Below are 18,429 nucleotides of genomic sequence, written 5' to 3' on the forward strand. Positions count from 1 at the left end.
CGATTATTTTACGAAGCATGCGTTACGTGGTTGTCTACGTGATACGGGTCTTGTGCGCCATTGCGTCATCACGGCATGTTGTCCAATGACAATCAAGGGTTTTTGAAAAAACAGCCTTCGCGTCTATCGCTGGCTAATTCACGCGACGTGGTGCCGGTAATATTTAATAGAAACAAGACTCATTATCTCTTCGTGTTCGTTCGTAACCGAATATCGGACTGAACTGGACTTCGGGCCGTAACGGAGATCGCGCTCGTGCGGATCTGAGAACGCTGCGGAAAATAAAAATAACACCGCAGGCAGGCTAGTCCACTTACTAGCTTGTCATAGGCAACAAGGAGAATTTAGCGGGCAACTCAGTTAGCGGCTAGATATGTCTTTTCGCCGACAGAACGTGAGTACCACGTATACAAATTTCAATCAGCTTGTTTTAATTTTACAATCTTTAATCGAGATTATTAAAACTCATAAAGCTTTCAGGGTATAATTATTGTCGTCCTTCCACTTTCATATGTAACGTAACATGCTAGTAAACCTGCTAGCCGTCTTTTTAATATAACGTTACGTAAATGTGATTAATTCTTCATTTGTGTCAGCATTTAACAATCGCTATGCTTTCTAACAGCAGTCTGGACCCGGTGGCCGCAAAACATCCAATGGAACTTCGGGGTCAGTGGCTTCGTCAGTTCCAGGGAGTAACTCTAACAGACCCACTCCGGGAAGGTAACGCACATGTTGGGGCTGCCACACTCAGAAAGTCCGCGGATTGTCATTTTAACATGAGGCCTACCGGTCAAAGTGGGCGTGACCACAGCGCATATTTAATAGAGTCCGTTGAGCACCAATCGTTTCGAGCCTTGTTAAATTAGCAGGAGAACTAGCCAATAGCCACGAAGCATATTTGATTGACACAATTTTGGGCCAATGATTGACAGGATTGTCTTAAACGGTACACATCCGCCCAGAAAGAATATTTTCAACCAATAGAGTTTAGATTTTAATTGATTGCCATGTTTTTCAGCTTATGGCTGCTCTCGGAGGCGGGTCATGGGAAGGGATCAGCAGTGTTTTGTTGTTGTTTTCCGATCCCATATGATTCAGTATTGTGTTCGACTTTCGTCTTGAGCCATTTTATATACGCCTTTAAAGAAGAGCCGGGATGCTTATGACAAATAAGTACAAACACTCGTAATGTATAATCGGTTTGATTGATTCTGGCGAGGGACACAAAATGTGTGCATTTGCTTATGTTAATGTCAAGCTGTTTGTCTTGTCTTCGATTCGGCATTTGCGGCTTGTGGTGTTAGCCAGGTCCGCTAACCCGCTTTGCGGTCTGTCGTAATTAAAACACGCGCCTTGTTGCCATTGTTTACACATCCGCTTTGATAAATTATATTTTGTTGTTACGCGCAACCAGATTCAATCCGATCGTTATTTTGTTACTCGTGTATGATTGTCCTTTTGTTTTAGCACGCGCTTCGCGGTGTCGTAATTGTTGTCCACACATGTAACAGAAGAGCAACTCTTGAAATACCGGGCTGTTTCACGTCCCAATCTGGAAAGACAGCATATTTGGACGCGTTCCCGAACATTTGATACAGCTCATGTGTATAGAAAATACTTAATATCTCGATCGTGTTATTGTCGTGTAAAAAAAAAACTCGTTGAAATCTTTGTTTGTGGTTCAATTAATCTATTAATGTTCTGTCGATTGTTATTTATATCTAATTAATGTATTGGTATTTACTAAATAATTTTTTTGTTCAATAATTCTGTTTGTCAGTTGTTGTTTATTTATTGATATTTACTAACGACTGTTTACTTTTTTTTTTCTCCTTAAGAAACAGAAACTCTGTGAAGATTCCTTCACAGTCACCACCTGTACGTAAATTCTTATGCGGTTTTAGAATAATTTTTCATTACAAGTTTACAAAATATTAATAAATATTTTGATTCATTATTTGTAGGTGTTTGAGGGTGTGTACAATAACTCCAGGATGCTCCATTTCCTCACAGCCGTGGTGGTAAGTTTTGGCATTAAATAAATGTATTCGTTGGCTGTTAAAAACGCTCCCTCCTTGGATAATTTTTGACTCCAATGGTCCACCTCAATTTAACAATATCAACTTCTCGCAATTTATTGGAGAAGAATTTTTTTTTTTTCAGTTTCTACCTGATAAAATATTTTAAAGCTTGGCATAACTAGAAAGTGTGTGTGTGTGTGTGTGTATATATATATATATATATATATATATATATATATATTTTTTTTTTTTTTTTGTATTTGTTATAAACATGCCCATGGTATTGTGCAATTTTATTGATCTACATGATTTTTCTAGGTCTAGAAATCACTCAACTTAGGCTATAGGTTTTTCTGGACAATGGGAATCTTTTTTTCTTCAAAGAAAAGGAAAAAAGAAACCGTTGTTCAGGGGGGAATTGTATGGAAGCCCGTTTCCGCCACAGTTGAGTAAAAAATATAAATCTGTAAGTCATAATAATGAGAAACTTTCTCAAAATAATGACATAGTATCTCGAAATAATGACTTAACATCTCGACATAATGACTTAACATCTCGTAATAATGAGAAACTTTCTCGAAATAATGACTTAACATCTCGTAATATGAGAAACTTTCTCGTAATAATGACTTATTTTCTCACACTTCTACGCCTGCGCAAAGCAGTGGAACAGAAGGGAGTGCCACGCTAGCGATATCCGCTGGTCAAAGCCGTGTAAATGCATCACAGCAAACATGGCACGATCTGCAAACCAGTTGTTTTCATTAAAGTCAGTGTGAACTAAGAAGTGCAATCTGTAGTATTATAAAATAACATCAATTAAAAAATCATCAGTATCTTCCATACTTTTCCTTGCCCACGAAAACGTGTGAAAGTGGAAAGCAGAAGCAGGACGGTTTCCATGGTAACGAAGGACGCCTGCTTGTGCACACTTATGGAAATTGTTCAGTGAACTTACAAAACTATCAGATTAAAGTTGCATTATTACATTTATTCGTTAAGTTTAAGTGTAACATCTTCATAAAATATATGGGTATATGTGGGAGAAAATAAGTCATTATTTTGAGAAAGTTTCTCATTATTACTACATGTTAAGTCATTATTACGAGAAAGTTTCTCATTATTATGAGATGTGAAGTCATAATTATGAGAATTTCTCAATATAATGAGATAGTAAGTCATAATTATGAGAAAATTTCTCATTATGACTTAGATAATCTTTTTTTTTACTCAACTATGGCGGAAATGGGCTTCCATAGAATTGAAATAATGATACTTTTTTTTTTTTAGACATTTTAAAGCTCCCTAGTTTTAAGACTGGCTACTCTAATTTGTTTTCAGCATTAAACAACACTATAAATACTTGCCATGCATATGCATCTTTCCCTCAGGGCTCCAGATGTGATGTTATGGTGAAGAACGGCAGTATATATGAGGGGATCTTTAAGACATTAAGCTCACGTGTAAGTCTGTCTCTCCAAATCTACTGGCAGACACTGCATCTGCATTGATCCTGCTTTCTGAATCTTGCGCTTGAAGCTGTTGTTTTTAAGTTAATTGATAACCTACATTTTCTAGAATCTCAGGCTTTGTTCTCTCTGAACCAAGTTCAGATTTGTTTTTCCAAATTTGAGATTAATACAAATATTTTTTTTTTGTGCCAAATGTGTATTTTTCTGAGCAATGCCTCAATAAATTTGACACATTGCTCAAATCCCACTCAATATCTGTGTTTAGTGTGAGCTGGCAGTGGATGCGGTGCACAAGGTGAAAAATGAGGAAGGAGATGGAGGCGGTGGTGGCGGCACACCTGTCCATCCCAGGAGAGAAGAGATCACAGACACCATGATCTTTGGCCCTAGTGACCTAGTCACTATGATCTGCAGAGATGTGGATCTCAACTACGCTATCCGAGGTGTGTAACACAGAGGTATGCTTGAGTGGCGTTGTAAGAAATAGAAATATTTTTAATACTTTGTGTGTGTGTGCTTGTGTTTTCAGACACTTTCACAGACTCTGCAATCGGCTCAACAAGAATAAACGGTGACCACAGAGAGAAGGTCCTTCAAAGGTGGGATGGAGGCGATGGCAACGGAGAAAATTTTGACCTAGATGCAGATGCAGTGAGTTCCACCCACATGCTCGTATATACAACCGAATATGATCACAAATAAGTGTATTATTGGAATTAATGTCTTTAGGTGGAGGTTTTACATGATTGAAGCTCCTTTTCTCACTTTCAGTCTAATGGCTGGGATGCCAGCGAGATGTTCCGCTATAATGAGGAGACCTATGGGGTGAAGTCCACCTATGACTCCAGTCTCGCCATGTACACGTACGTTGATGTCCTGTGACTTTTAAATGTTTTATTTTTTTTTACCTTTAAAGTTGGAAGTGGAAAAGCCTTTTGTGCTTCAAACAGGATTCCCACTCTTTCCTAATGTCTTAAATTTCAGTTCATAAAGTCTTGACTCTTAAAATAAAGATTTTTTTTTTACATTTAAGTTGGGGGATGGAAAAAACAGGTATATGGCCCAATGTGATTTATTAATCTTTAACTGGCTATGATTTAATTAAATAAATGTGAGCGCTGCACGTTTAAAGTCAAAAGTTGCACTGTTTTATGTTTTACAGGCTCATGGTTTCAAAGCGTGTACAGTCAATGAATGCCTCTCATTTATGCCTAGCAATTGCTTATGATTACCGTTTAAGTAAACATTGTCACATTGTGCATATTTTCTCATCTTTTAGAATGAGAGGCTGGTAGTAAAGCATAGGCATTTCAAAATAGTAGTCCCGTTATTATAAGTCCTGCATTATGCATTAGGTTTCCTACTAAACTGAATCTGGCATATGTTCAGTATAGACTCTTGTGGTTTCTCTCTGGATCACCCGTCACAAGCAAGAAAGGCCAAGAACATTAACATACAGCAAATAAATTTTACTAGTACTTTCACAATCAGTTTATTGCCTTTCTTTAAGCACATAATTGTTTTAGCAAAATCCAGTATCGCTCAATGTCTGATTTGTACATATTGATATATTAGTACATAATCCGATTTCAATACATATTCTACTGGAAATATATTCAAGATATATTTTAATCAGTATATGAGTGCCCCAACCGGTTTAATTAAGAAAAATAATTTGATATGGATTTATTTTGAGAATGTATGGGTTTGCTCAGTATGAACATGGGTGTAATTTTGTGCAGGTCTTAAATTAGATTTTTATAAACTTTTTGCAGGAGTCCTGTTAGAAGTATGTGATATTTACTTGATTTTTGGTGCCTTTCTCTGCTAGGGTTCCTCTGGAGCGGGGCAGTACCGAAGGCTTCAGGCAGCGAGAAGCTCGAGCTGCCCGATTGGCCAATGAGATTGAAGCTAGTTCACAGTATCGTCACCGGGTAGCCCTGGAGAATGATGATGGACGAACCGAGGAAGACAAATTCAGCGCTGTGGTTCGGGACCGTGATGGCGGCGAAAGGGAAAGAGGAAGGGATAGCCCTGGGTTCTCTAGTGCTGGGAGCAGGTTTGACTCAATCTTTTTCTTCCTTTCGCTTACTGTTATCTTATGTGGTCCTTCCAAGGTTATTATAGTTTTGCATTTTTATTTCGTTTTGACTTTTTGTTTATTAAATTTAGTTTAGTTTAAATTAGTTTTTAAAGTGGGTTTGCTAGTTTATTTTTTATTTTTTGAAAATGCTTAGTTTTAGTTTAGTTTTTATTAGTTTTAGTGTTGGTTTTAGTCTTTTTTTTGTTGTAATTTCGGGGGGCAAGCACTCTTTGTGTAATTTGTCAGGGGCAAGATTCAAAAAGGTCCGAAAAAAGTATTGTGTAATAATAACTCAACGAAATATGTATTCAACAATAACACCAGTAGCTAGATAAAATATACATATGGGCACAAATATGTTAAACGTCTACACAAGACTCCACAGTAAGTGCAAAATGAGTAAATGACGTGTCCCAGGAAAAAAACGAAATAGCCAAGATTAAAGAAGACACACAGCATGTAGCCTATCAACACATTTATGAGCCTCACAAGACATTGCTGTCAGGGAGCTCAATCTCTTTACCTCTACAAAATCCACACGCCGTACCAAAAATCTACGTTACACATCTTCTATACAAAATTCACACCCTATACAAATCCCACAGCTGTACAATTTCCACACCCAATACTAAATTTACCCTATACAATACTCATTTGGATTGAAGCAGCAAACATTCAGTGTAAGAGTAAAAAAATGACAACATTATTTATCTAATATTTGAATCGCAGCTTATCGTGTTTTGATCGACAACCCAAATGCATTTCAAACTTTCTAAAGAAGCCGCAATCGCTTCTCTGGTCGACATTAACACACTGACACAATTGTATTCAGAATTTGCCATATTTGTTATACCACTTTTAAATGTGTGATTGTGTTAAGGTGTTCACGAGATACCAACCTTTCGCGAACTTGCTTTCAACGAACGAACACTCGTTTTCATGGAGACGCGGTGTGCACGGAGGGGAGGGGCTGTGTATGTGTGTGTGTGTGTGTGTGTGTGTGTGTGTGTGTGTGTGTCTGTGCGCGTGTATGTGAGAGAGACGCGTGAGTGACAGAGAGAGAGCAGGGAAAGGAAATGCAGCTGAACGAATACGCTGCGTTTTTTTTTTTAAATGAATAATGAAACGCAAATGTGGCAGCCGGTGCGGCGGCCCAAGACATTGACAAAGACGAAAACTAAGGACATTTACTCTATAATTTTATTTTGGTTAGTTTTGCCAAACACGCATTACAGTTTTAGTTAGTTATCGTTTTTTTGTAATGCCTTGTTTTTATTTTTATTTCCGTTAACGGCAATGTTTTTTCCCTCCTAGTTTTCGTTTTTTCGTTCGTTTTCGTTAACGATTATAACTTTGGGTCCTGAGTATACTGGTGATCATTGCTGTCTTTATCTTTATTTTAGGGAGAGCAAGTACATTCCTCTACCCCAGAGGGCAAGGGATCTAGAAATGAGAGTTTCTGGAAGGGGCGAAAGAGGTGGAGCTGTATCCACCCTGCCTAATCGAACAAATAGACCTGGCCCCCCAAGCTCCTCCCCTCGACCCCTCCCCTCTGGTAGTGGTCAGCCTATTCCTCCCACTGATAGGAGTAGCCCACTGTCTGTCAGAGGAGGATACTCTACACACCAGTCACAGAGCAGCTCACCTACACAGCCAGGTCACTCTAGCCCTCCTTCCCCACACACACTCCCACATTCACTCTCACACCCACAGGCTCTCTCAGACTCGGCCCGGCCCGTCAATGGAGGTAAGTTTCGTGTGCGTGAGGCCTATTGCTTTCACTGTTTATGATGGTTACTGCCCTCTGTGTTACTAATGAACATCGCATGTATCTCTTTTAGTGTCATCTAGAATGTCACCCAAGTCTCAAAGGCCTGGACAGAACAACAGAAACCTGCGTACTTCAAATTCTCACTCCTCCCCTACAGGTCAATATGCATACATGCGCATACCCACACACACAGTATTATGATGTCCAACTGAGCATTATGGGCTTTTGGCATTTAAAATTGTTATCCCAGGGTCATCTTTAACCCTGGGTTAATGTCATGTTCATTGTTTGCATACTTCATATTTTTCACTGGCTTAATAATGGCTACATATGGTAAAAAGGTTGGATTATTGCACTTGACAAATATAGCTTTACTAAAGCAAATTACCTGTTTACACCTGGTATTTTAATCCGTCTCTTTTGTCTACTTTCAACCACTTCTGTCCTGATTTCCTCGAGTGGGGGTGTCTGTGGGTGGGGCATGTCCGTCATAGAGATAATGAAAATATTTTAAGACTGTTGTCAAAATATGAAATGTTTATGAAAACAACATGAACATATGACTTGAAAAAATAACACTACTAAATTATGATGCATCAGTGTTTTTGAAAATGAAACTGATCGTCTCAAATGACCCAGTCAATAATATTGTGCATTGCATTTGAGCTGAAATTGTGAATAAACACCACTCTGCAGCAATTTGCTAGAGGGTTAATAAACTCCACAAAAAAACACACACATCCAATATTAGATTAATCATATATATATACCTATTACAACTTAAGCTACATCTGCAGAAAATGACTCAAATGCGCATGTAAACTTGACCGTGCTGGTTTGAAAGGGTAACTAACGTTGAAAAGGTAACTCAGCTCAAAACGTTTTAGATCCCGTTTACACTGAGAGGCTTCTCACTGCAGTGCAAATGGGCGGAGCTTACATCTAGCTCCCTCTTGCTAGACATCCAGCGAGGAGGAGCGAATGCCATTTGGGCCTTATGGGTGGAGCTAGAATAACAACCACACCCTAACCCTATCCACAACTCTATCCCTCCACCCCATTAGTGTTTAGAGATGTGGAGCTGGACGTTTTTTGACTCTGCAGTGAGCACCACTTATTTACACCTGTATTTAGTGTCGTCCACATGTGATCCGATCGACCAGAAGTTTTCAACCCATCTTCATCCCAGGTGTAAACGAGGCCTAAGATAATTGGACTTCTGTCTAACTACAGTGTTGGCGAAGTTCACGTTCTACATGAACTAGTTCAAAGTTCAGTTCACAGATTTTAAAATGAACTAGTTCAGTTCATACATCAATTTTGACATGGTTCTTTTTTTCCATATGTTGCTGCAAGCTATTATTTTTCAAAATGATTGCCAAACAGCCCATATAGAACCACAGACAGCAATTATTTTATCGGCGGGCAAAGTTTGCACAGAAATTTAAGATTTTTCCCATCCTCACCGACCTTGTCATAAAACTTGTTTAAATGATCATACGACGCCTCCTTGCTGCTTTGTTTTGATGATGCATGCGGCGTAGCAACACTGGTGGCTGGTGTTGCCAGATTGGGTGTTTTTCCGCAACATTTTAAGGCCTGTTTACGGTGTGTTTTAGCCGGGTTTTCGCCTGGAAGGCTCTGTAGAAATCTGGCACCCTATTGAACGAAGTTAAACTGAAAGAGTGTGCCGTTAACAGACACCAGAATGAACGAGTTCACAGTATCGCAGTGGTTCTCAACTCCAGTCCTCGGGACCCACTGCTCTGCACATTTTTTATGTCTCTCTTATCTGACACACTCAGTTCAGATCAAGGAGTCTCTCCTAACGAGCTGGTTATCTGAATCAGGTGTGTTAAATAAGGAGACATAAAAAATGTGCAGAGCAGTGGGTCCCGAGGACTGGAGTTGAGAACCACTGCAGTATCGTTCATCAGGCAGTAATACAGTACGTTCAGTTACGTTCGCCCAAAATATGAACGAGTTCATGAACTATCGTTCAATGAACGCATTCAGACACAACACTGTATGTGTATGTATATATATATATATATATATATATATATATATATATATATATATATATATATATATATATATATATACACACATGCATACATACTGGTGCTGGTCATATAATTAGAATATCATCAAAAAGTTGATTTATTTCAGTAATTCCATTCAAAAAGTCAAATTTGGATATTATATTCATTCATTACACACAGACTGATATATTTTAAATGTTTATTTCATTTAATTGTGATTAAAACTGACAATAATGAAAATCCCAAATTCAGTATCTCCAAAATTTAAGAATATTACTTAAATGGTTAGTTCGCCTATTTAAGACATGAAGTTGTATGCAATCCTTACCAGCACTATAGTGCATACACACTGACCCACTCTGTGGTCACCTCCCTGGTCAGAGTTCTGGCCGTTGGAAGTTTTTCAATAAAGTACTCCCGGTTATTTTCCGGGGCCACAAAACGGAAACGCAAATCATTTTTTCATGTAAAAATGCACAACGCTTGATTAATTTACCACACAAACACGCCGGTCAAAATTCATACCTCAGTTTTAATCGGCACTATTTTCTATCCATTTCTATCAATCTGCGCTGCTGTCAACGTCAACAGTGCGCACGTTCCGATCAGCTGATGATAGCGCGACTCGCTGACAACATGTCTGACTGCGAAACTTCTGATGATGAAACCAATTTTAGCACAATGTCAGACGGATTGGATGATGAAAGTAATTTTAGCACAACGACAAAGGGATACCTTTATGAACCGGAGTATACAAGATCAAATCAAATGTTATTGATTGCAACACAACCTCAATTGTGTGTGTGTTCAATCAAATAGTTTTCTCAGCATATTGTACCAATATCCCTATATACTGTTTTTATATTAGACATCTTTTCACGTGTTTTATAATGGAATCTAAACATCAGCTTGTTTACAGTACAGTTTAGACATGGGATCATAAAGTTAGTAAATAGAGCTTACCCGTGGTACTGGTACAGCAAAACTCTTTTATTTTCCTTTTCCTCCTTGGTTGGGGATGTAATCGTCTTCGCTGAAGTGAGCACTACACACACGAATATCCTTTATTCTGGATATTTTAGCTCCCGCAGAGTAGCCGATGGCAACCAGCCAAAGCTGTCTCAAAGTTATATTCGAAACAGGAAAACAATGGAATCTGAACTTTGATCCCGGCACATCCTTGTGGTCACAGCCTGGGAATTTACAAGTTCGCACCAATGTTAATTTAATACTTTTTATGTCGTTGTCAATCGATTGTGTAAACACTATGGAACAGCTGATCGGAACGTGCGCACTGTTGACGTTGACAGCAGCGCGGATTGATAGAAATGGATAGAAAATATTGCCGATTAAAACTGAGGTATGAATTTTGACCGGCGTGTTTTTTGTGTGGTAAATTAATCAAGCTTTGAAACGCAAATCATTTTTTCACGTAAAAACCACAGTTTTATGGCCCCGGAAAATAACCGGGAGTACTTTATTGAAAAACTTCCAGCGGCCAGAACTCTGACCAGGGAGGTGACAACAGAGTGGGTCAGTGTGTATGCACTATAGTGCTGGTAAGGATTGCATACAACTTCATGTCTTAAATGGGCGAACTAACCCTTTAAGACCAATACAAAAAAAGGATTTTTAGAAATGTTGGCCAACTGAAAAGTATGAACATGAAAAGTATGAGCATGTACAGCACTCAATACTTAGTGGGGCTCCTTTTGCCTGAATTACTGCAGCAATGCGGCGTGGCATGGATTCGATCAGTCTGTGGCACTGCTCAGGTGTTATGAGAGCCCAGGTTGCTCTGATAGTGGCCTTCAGCTCTTCTGCATTGTTGGGTCTGGCGTATCGCATCTTCCTCTTCACAATACCCCATAGATTTTCTATAGGGTTAAGGTCAGGCGAGTTTGCTGGCCAATTAAGAACAGGGATACCATGGTCCTTAAACCAGGTACTGGTAGCTTTGGCACTGTGTACAGGTGCCAAGTCCTGTTGGAAAATGAGATCTGCATCTCCATAAAGTTGGTCAGCAGCAGGAAGCATGAAGTGCTCTAAAACTTCCTGGTAGACGGCAGCGTTGACCTTGGACCTCAGAAAACACAGTGGACCAACACCAGCAGATGACATGGCACCCCAAACCATCACTGAATGTGGAAACTTTACACTGGACTTCAAGCTATGTGGATTCTGTGCCTCTCCTCTCTTCCTCCAGACTCAGGGACCTTGATTTCCAAAGGAAATGCAAAATTTACTTTCATCAGAGAACATAACTTTGGACCACTCAGCAGCAGTCCAGTCCTTTTTGTCTTTAGCTGAGACGCTTCTGACGTTGTGTCTTGTTCAAGAGTGGCTTGACACAAAGAATGCAACAGCTGAAACCCATGTCTTGCATACGTCTGTGTGTGATGGTTCTTGAAGCACCGACTCCAGCTGAAGTCCACTCTTTGTGAATCTCCCACACATTTTTGAATGGGGTTTGTTTCACAATCCTCTCCAGGGTGCGGTTATCCCTATTGCTTGTACAATTTTCTACCACATCTTTTCCTTCCCTTCGCCTCTCTATTAATGTGCTTGGACACAGAGCTCTGTGAACAGCCAGCCTCTTTAGCACAGCCAGCCTCTTTAGCAATGACCTTTTGTGCCGTGCCTTGCCCTCCTTGTGCAAGATGTCAGTGGTCGTCTTTTGGACAGCTGTCAACTCAGCAGTCTTCCCCGTGATTGTGTAGCCTACAGAACTAGACTGAGAGACCATTTAAAGCCCTTTACAGGTCTTTTGAGTTAATTAGCTGATTAGAGTGTGGCACCAGGTGTCTTCAATATTGAACCTTTTCACAATATTCTAATTTTCTGAGATACTGATTTTGGGGTTTTCATCAGTTGTCAGTTATAATCATCAAAATTAAAAGGAATGAACACTTGAAATATATCAGTCTGTGTGTAATGAATGAATATAATATCCAAATTTCACTTTTTGAATGGAATTACTGAAACAAATCAACTTTTTGATGATATTCTAATTATATGACCAGCACCTATATATTCAAAAGTTAAGACTCATGTTCACTGAGGATGATCGAACAAACAAACCAAAAAATAAAAAATTATATTATAATATTTTACAATTAATTTTTTAAAATGTAGTTCTCTGTGATGTCAAAGCTGAAATTTCAGCATCATTACTCAAGTCTTCAGTATCGCATGATCCTTCAGAAATCATTATAAAAGGCTGATTTAGTGCAGAGAAACCTTGTTCTAAAAAAACAGACAAAATAACCATAGCAAAACGTTTTTTTGGTTTACAAATATTTTTCAAAACCAAAAAAGCTACTAACCTCAACCTTTTGAACGGGGTGCATATAAATTTCTATCCTCTGTTCCTTTGTTTATCTTAAATTTAACTTTTTTTTTAACCTTTGTCTCTCTCTCTCTCTCTCTCTCTCTCTCTCTCTCTCTCTCTCCAGTCTCTCGTTCCCCCAAACCAGATGCTCCTTCCCAGGACTCTCCTCTAGCTACTCCTAGCTACGTGGATACCTCTTCAGTTACCATGGTGACCCCTAAACCCACTGGCCCCACCCCTCTGTTCCCTGTAGATGGTGAGATGTTATAAATTTAGGTGGTTACAAACTGTTCATTTATACATGCGTCTGACAATCTTAACTCTTTCTTTAACTTTAGTGAACGAAATTCTGTCTAAGGAACGGACGGAGAGTCCAGTTAGTCCTCAGGATGGTGAGAGCGGCAAAGGTAATCCTGAAGTTGTTATTTCTTGGTAACTTCATTACATTCACTTGTCATTTAGCCAATAAATGTTCTTCTCTCTGTCTTCGTAATCTCTACAGTCCTCGAGGAGCTTCGCAAGTTTGGTACTGATTTTAGGGTGAGTGTGTCATAGACTGCATCTGAAATTGAGTACTCTGAGTGGGTACTTCTTTTGAATTTGTAATTACAACCCCATTTTCAGAAAAGTTTGGTCATTTTGTAAAATGCAATAAAATCAAGAATATTTGGTTGGTTAGTTCTTTTTAAACAAAGTACAAAAAAAGAATTCCAATGTTTTTCTGAACTACTCACATTTTGATTTCGAATTTGACAATTCTTTCATGAAATTTGGCACAAAGTGATGAGCCATGACCCATCTTTGCTTTCATAGACCAAGATGCTCCTTTTATACTCCATCACAATACCCTCGGATAATGACCAATTCACCTACTTATTGTGGTCCATTTTAAAAGAGTTTAACTTGGATATTCTATAACCATTTCATCGGTTGCATCCAACAAAATCTAAATTTGTTTATATTTACAAAATACTATTTATTAGGTCAGTGGAAACATTGCAAATCTTTTCTTTGTACTTTTGTCAGTTAAATAAAAGTTCAAGGGAATTAACATTTTTAAAATTTTCCCTTTCTGATTTTTAGCTTCGATCTAGTTCCACCCTTTCCAACCCCAAAACTTCGGCCACTGACTCTTCTCAAACAAACCCCGCCCACAACACACAAACAGACTCCACCCCTCCTACAGAAGCTAAAGCAGCCCCGCCCACAACTGAGCTTCCGGCAGAAGAGAGAAGTAGAGCGACAAATGCCGAAGGGGTGGCGACCACCACCCCTCCACCAGCCACACCCATCTCTGCACCCACTGCCCTATCCGGTACTGCCATGCAAAATTCAACTGCAGAAAGGCAAACGGCAGGGACGCCCCAACCCGGGACCCCAGGCAGTGAGGAGAGCAAACCAGAGGCCGCTGAGAGGTCAGAAGGAATGACTGAGTAAGTTAACCATTTCAGAATATTTGATTTAATTGATTTACTAGGTAAATTATTTACTATTGATTAACTTGGTAATCAATGCATTTCAAAACACTTTCCTATGCAGTCAAGTAAAGAAATCTACACTCAACCCCAACGCCAAAGAGTTCAACCCCACCAAGGCTCCCCTCAGCATGGTGAGAGCATTGATTTTTTTCACTTTTTAGTTTCCTTTATACAGCCGTTAAAAAGCTAAGTGTGCCATGTCTATTTTGCAGGTGAAGCCCTCAGCCGCTCCCACCCCGCCACGGCCAACTCCGCCCAGCCCAACAGTGGTGTTGCAGCCCCCACCAAACCAGGGAGCCATTTACAACACCCAGTACCTGAGCTATGTCTCGCCCATCCAGATACAGGGTCACTCCGTACAGGTCTTTGTCCCTTCTGCTCATTTTCAAAAACTTTTATAGAGTAGTTTGCAACATAGATGTTATATGTACTTTTTCTTTTTTTGACTCTCCTTTTTTCTAGGCACCTCAGATGTACTCGTATCCCATGACAAATGTTGGTCAAGGGAAGTACCAAAGAGCAAAAGGTAATGCTTACATTGAACTTTTTATTAATAGTGTATGGATTAGTAGTAGTGTTGTTAATTTATTATAATCCATATATCAATACAGATTATTTTAAATGCTTGCTTTAAATGGTTTTAAGGTTTAGTTTTTAACAACACTTACAATAGGGCATGAAACTCTTAATTTAAATGGATTCTTATTATTAATAATAACAAAAATAGGGACTAAAACTCCTATTTGAAATTTTGTATTTAAAAATATATATATTTTCAGATTCTATTGTAATATTCTTTTTATTATCATTAATAATAATAATAAAAACATAAAGAGTTAATAACTCATAAGAGTTTCAGGCCCTATTTTGCACTCTACACATGAAAAGTGTTGTATATCCGTGTATTACTTCTGCCACCTGTTTCTCAGGATCTGTGGTGACTTCTCGTCCAGACCACAGCTCTTCAGCGCCCCCTATGCTCCAGGCCGCGGCATCAGCAGCAGGACCTCCTCTGGTGGCGTCTCCTTACCCTCCCTCATATCTGCAGTACAACCAGGTCATATCAGCAATGCCCCACTACCCTGGACAGGTACCAACCTACACGTTTCCGGTAGAACAAATGCTTCTAGTATTTCAATTAAACAAGATTTTTTCAAGATTGTATTGTGGATGGCCAACTTCACTAAAAAAAAAACCCCTGTTATTTTTCTCTGTCTCAGGTGTACTCAATGCTCCAGGGCGGACCACGAATGCTTGGCTCGGGAGGGCACCCACAGGGACTTGGTCCCCCAGGCCCACAGTACCCTGGTCAGACTGAAGGACCGCCAGCCCCTCAGCAGGGGATGTATGGTAAGCGTTTTTTTTTTTTTTTTTGTGGAATGGATTTATTTATTTATTTATTTATTTATGTTGTCAACTGTATACATTTCTTTTTTCTTTCTCCTTCAGCTCAGCAGTCATTCTCCCATCACTCTGGTTCCCTTCATCATCCTCAGCCCTCCAGCACCCCCACAGGCAGCCAGCCGCCCCAACACCCCGCCCCCAGTCCAGGACAGGTACGTCCAGCTGCCAATCAATAGCAACTACACACCTATTTGTCAAACTCTCAAAGAAAAAGAACTTAATCTTTTACGTTACAAGAAATATTCATTCAAGAAATCCTCCTAGGTTTCAGATGCCTTTGGTAATGATACTAAATGTTCTGTGTTGACTGTCTGTCTTTTGTAGTCTGGTCAGTCTGGTCCTCAGCCTCAGTCTTTGTACCACTCTGGGCCGCTGTCAGCCCCCACACCCCCTAACATGCCCCCAGGACACAGTTCCCCACAGGCCTCCTACTCCCTTCAGGGCTACAGTCTGCCGGGACACCAGCCCATGCCTCACCCATACTCTTCTCTAGGACAGCTGACACAGGTGATAACCACACACAAAACTCTTCCACATCAGCAATCACGTTTCTCAACAGTGCACGTCTGCTTTATATGAATTTCAATGTCACTGGATTTATTTTTGTTTATCCCAGTGTCAACACGAGGTTTAAACATTAATCTGAGGATTAAAAAAGTCTCTGGTAACCGAGTATGGCGTCAAATATTGCCCCCGGCTGGTAAAATGTTTAATTGCTGCCACACAATGAAATTCATTTCATTGGTTCAAGACTCACACTACGCAACGCAACCAGCATTAGTTTAATCAATAACAAATTAAGGTGATCGTCGATTAATCACGCCCATCACTAATGCGTCAGTCATTATAATTGTGCATTCGGTCATAGACCGCAGCAGGTTCATTTATTGCATTTTAATCAAACAACAAACGATAAAGAGAGAATCACTCGCTGCTCTTGTCTGAAAAGTTGTGTAGCATATTTAATTCATACAGTAAAGTCTATGCAGTTTTATATTTGATGACTATTCAATATCTGTAGTATTTCTTACTGAAATGCTAGGCTAGACTTGCCAGAAAATGCATCACTCTTGTTATTGCTTTTTGTGTCACCAAATAAAAATGTAGAATTATTTTATTACAAATTTTCAGTGCAGCGTTAATGTTACAAAATGTTTTTTTTTTCTTATGTTTTAAACCTTACAAAAAAGTGCTATGAGGGTGTTTCTAATACAGCTGTCGTGGGAGTGATCGTAAATTTAAAGTCTTTCTATCTGACTGCCATGATCTTTTTTTGTTTTTTTTTCCTTTATTGGAAAGTCATAGAAAGGCAATAATGGACTTTTTTCTTTCACCATTGGAGCAAATGGTAGTGCTAAAATGCCTCCTTAGATGCATCTATAGACCTTTACCCTGCTATAGTTCATTTAAACCCAGAAATGTCCAGTGTTCATTCATATATCTCTGTTGAGCAGGGTGATTTTGTGTTCGCATAGAAGTCAAAGAAAGTTGTGTGCAGGACAGGTCTTTGTTTTTTTTGTTGTTGTTTGGAAAGGTCTTAAAAGTAGTATTTAAATGAAAGTGCTGGTACCTGCAAGAAATTGTTCAAAAAGTGACAGTAAAGCAATTTGTTACAAAAGATGCTGTTCTTTTGAACTTTCTATTCACAGAATCCTAAAAAATAGTATGTTTTCAGTTTATAAGGACAATGAATAATTGAGCACCAATAGTAATTGGGCATCAAATCAACGTATTATAATGATTTCTGAAGGATCATGTGAAACTGAAGACTGGAGCAATTATGCTGAATATTAAGCTTTGAAGACTGGAGCAATTATGCTGAATATTAAGCTTTGACATATATCAATATTTGATATATAAAATTTTAGTTATTTGTAGTAATATTTGTATTGAGTATAAATGTATTTTATTTCAGGCCCATGTTCAAGGTGCTCTCTCGGGTCCTCACCATTCTGGAGGTCACGGCCCACCACCTGTGATGTTGCTTCATGCCCCGCCCCCTCAGCAGGGTTCTGGTCCCCAGCACGGCCCTCCCCCACCCCAACAGGGGCCCCACCAGCACTACGCCTACGTTGGACACCCTCAGGGTGAGTTTCCTGCAGGAGAGTGTGCTATTTGACTAGATTTGCTATCTACCATTCTGTTTTCTATTACCAAAATCAGCTAATTATACAAGTGTTTTGTTTAATATGCAGCTATGTGCAGACACGTTTACAGAGTTTTTTTGTTTTTTTTTTCGTTTTTTTTCTCAATCAAATTCTGTTTTTCTCTGCTCTCAGTGTCGGTGCAGGGTCATCCTTCCCAGCAGATTCCATTCCACCCTCCTGGAAACTAACAGTGTGACTTGAGACGGTGACTGAGCAGAGTGCACCCCTCTGATTCTCCTTTGGGATCGCACATGTGTATATACCCTCCACCTGCTCCACCAATGGAAAAAAGATTTTGTTTTTATTCACCTCTGGCAAGACTGAATGTGCTTGTTTTATTCTCCCCCCTCCCCTGCTATTTTTAATTTGAGCGGATGGGGACACAAGTGTCTAAATCAGAAAGAGGGAACGAGTGAGTGTGTAATACAAAAAATGGAAAGAATGAGGGACATTTTTATAAAAATACAGTGACCTCTCCCTTTGTCTTCAACCCCCTTATTAAATAAGCAAATAATAAATGGTTAAAAAAAGAACAAAAAAATACAAAAAAGGTTTATAAAAATAAATTTTTAAACTCTCCATGTGTGTTTTGTCTCATGATTTGTTTTAAATGTAATTCTTTAAAAGCAGATTTGATTTTTTTTTTAACTGCTACATTCAGTGACTAGAAAATG

General features: G+C 39.2%; 1 protein-coding gene across 6 annotated transcripts; it reads left to right on the forward strand.

Annotated features, from left to right (window-relative positions):
- The first annotated feature begins 75 nt into the window (after window positions 1-75).
- atxn2l (ataxin 2-like) lies at window positions 76-18,334 on the forward strand. 6 transcript variants are annotated; one of them, XM_077212261.1, is made up of 24 exons: window positions 76-394; window positions 626-723; window positions 1,842-1,881; window positions 1,968-2,024; window positions 3,416-3,487; window positions 3,762-3,939; window positions 4,026-4,147; window positions 4,268-4,359; window positions 5,328-5,555; window positions 6,983-7,326; window positions 7,421-7,507; window positions 12,851-12,982; window positions 13,065-13,133; window positions 13,229-13,266; window positions 13,810-14,159; window positions 14,266-14,335; window positions 14,417-14,566; window positions 14,667-14,730; window positions 15,134-15,294; window positions 15,425-15,554; window positions 15,654-15,760; window positions 15,933-16,115; window positions 17,524-17,695; window positions 17,888-18,334. In XM_077212261.1, exons 1-24 carry the CDS (start codon window positions 374-376, stop codon window positions 17,941-17,943), a joined length of 3,021 nt encoding a protein of 1,006 aa, XP_077068376.1. In that variant the 5' UTR covers window positions 76-373; the 3' UTR covers window positions 17,944-18,334. The 6 variants fall into 6 exon arrangements, with proteins under 6 accessions (XP_077068376.1, XP_077068374.1, XP_077068377.1 ...); XM_077212259.1 differs by having other exon boundaries at window positions 88-394; window positions 15,134-15,315; XM_077212262.1 differs by having other exon boundaries at window positions 88-394; window positions 629-723.
- The last annotated feature ends 95 nt before the right edge of the window (window positions 18,335-18,429 follow it).

This window comes from Siphateles boraxobius, unplaced genomic scaffold, assembly GCF_051911475.1.
Source record: "Siphateles boraxobius isolate OS27281-9 unplaced genomic scaffold, OSU_SipBor_1 66, whole genome shotgun sequence".
Lineage (NCBI taxonomy): Eukaryota > Metazoa > Chordata > Actinopteri > Cypriniformes > Leuciscidae > Siphateles > Siphateles boraxobius.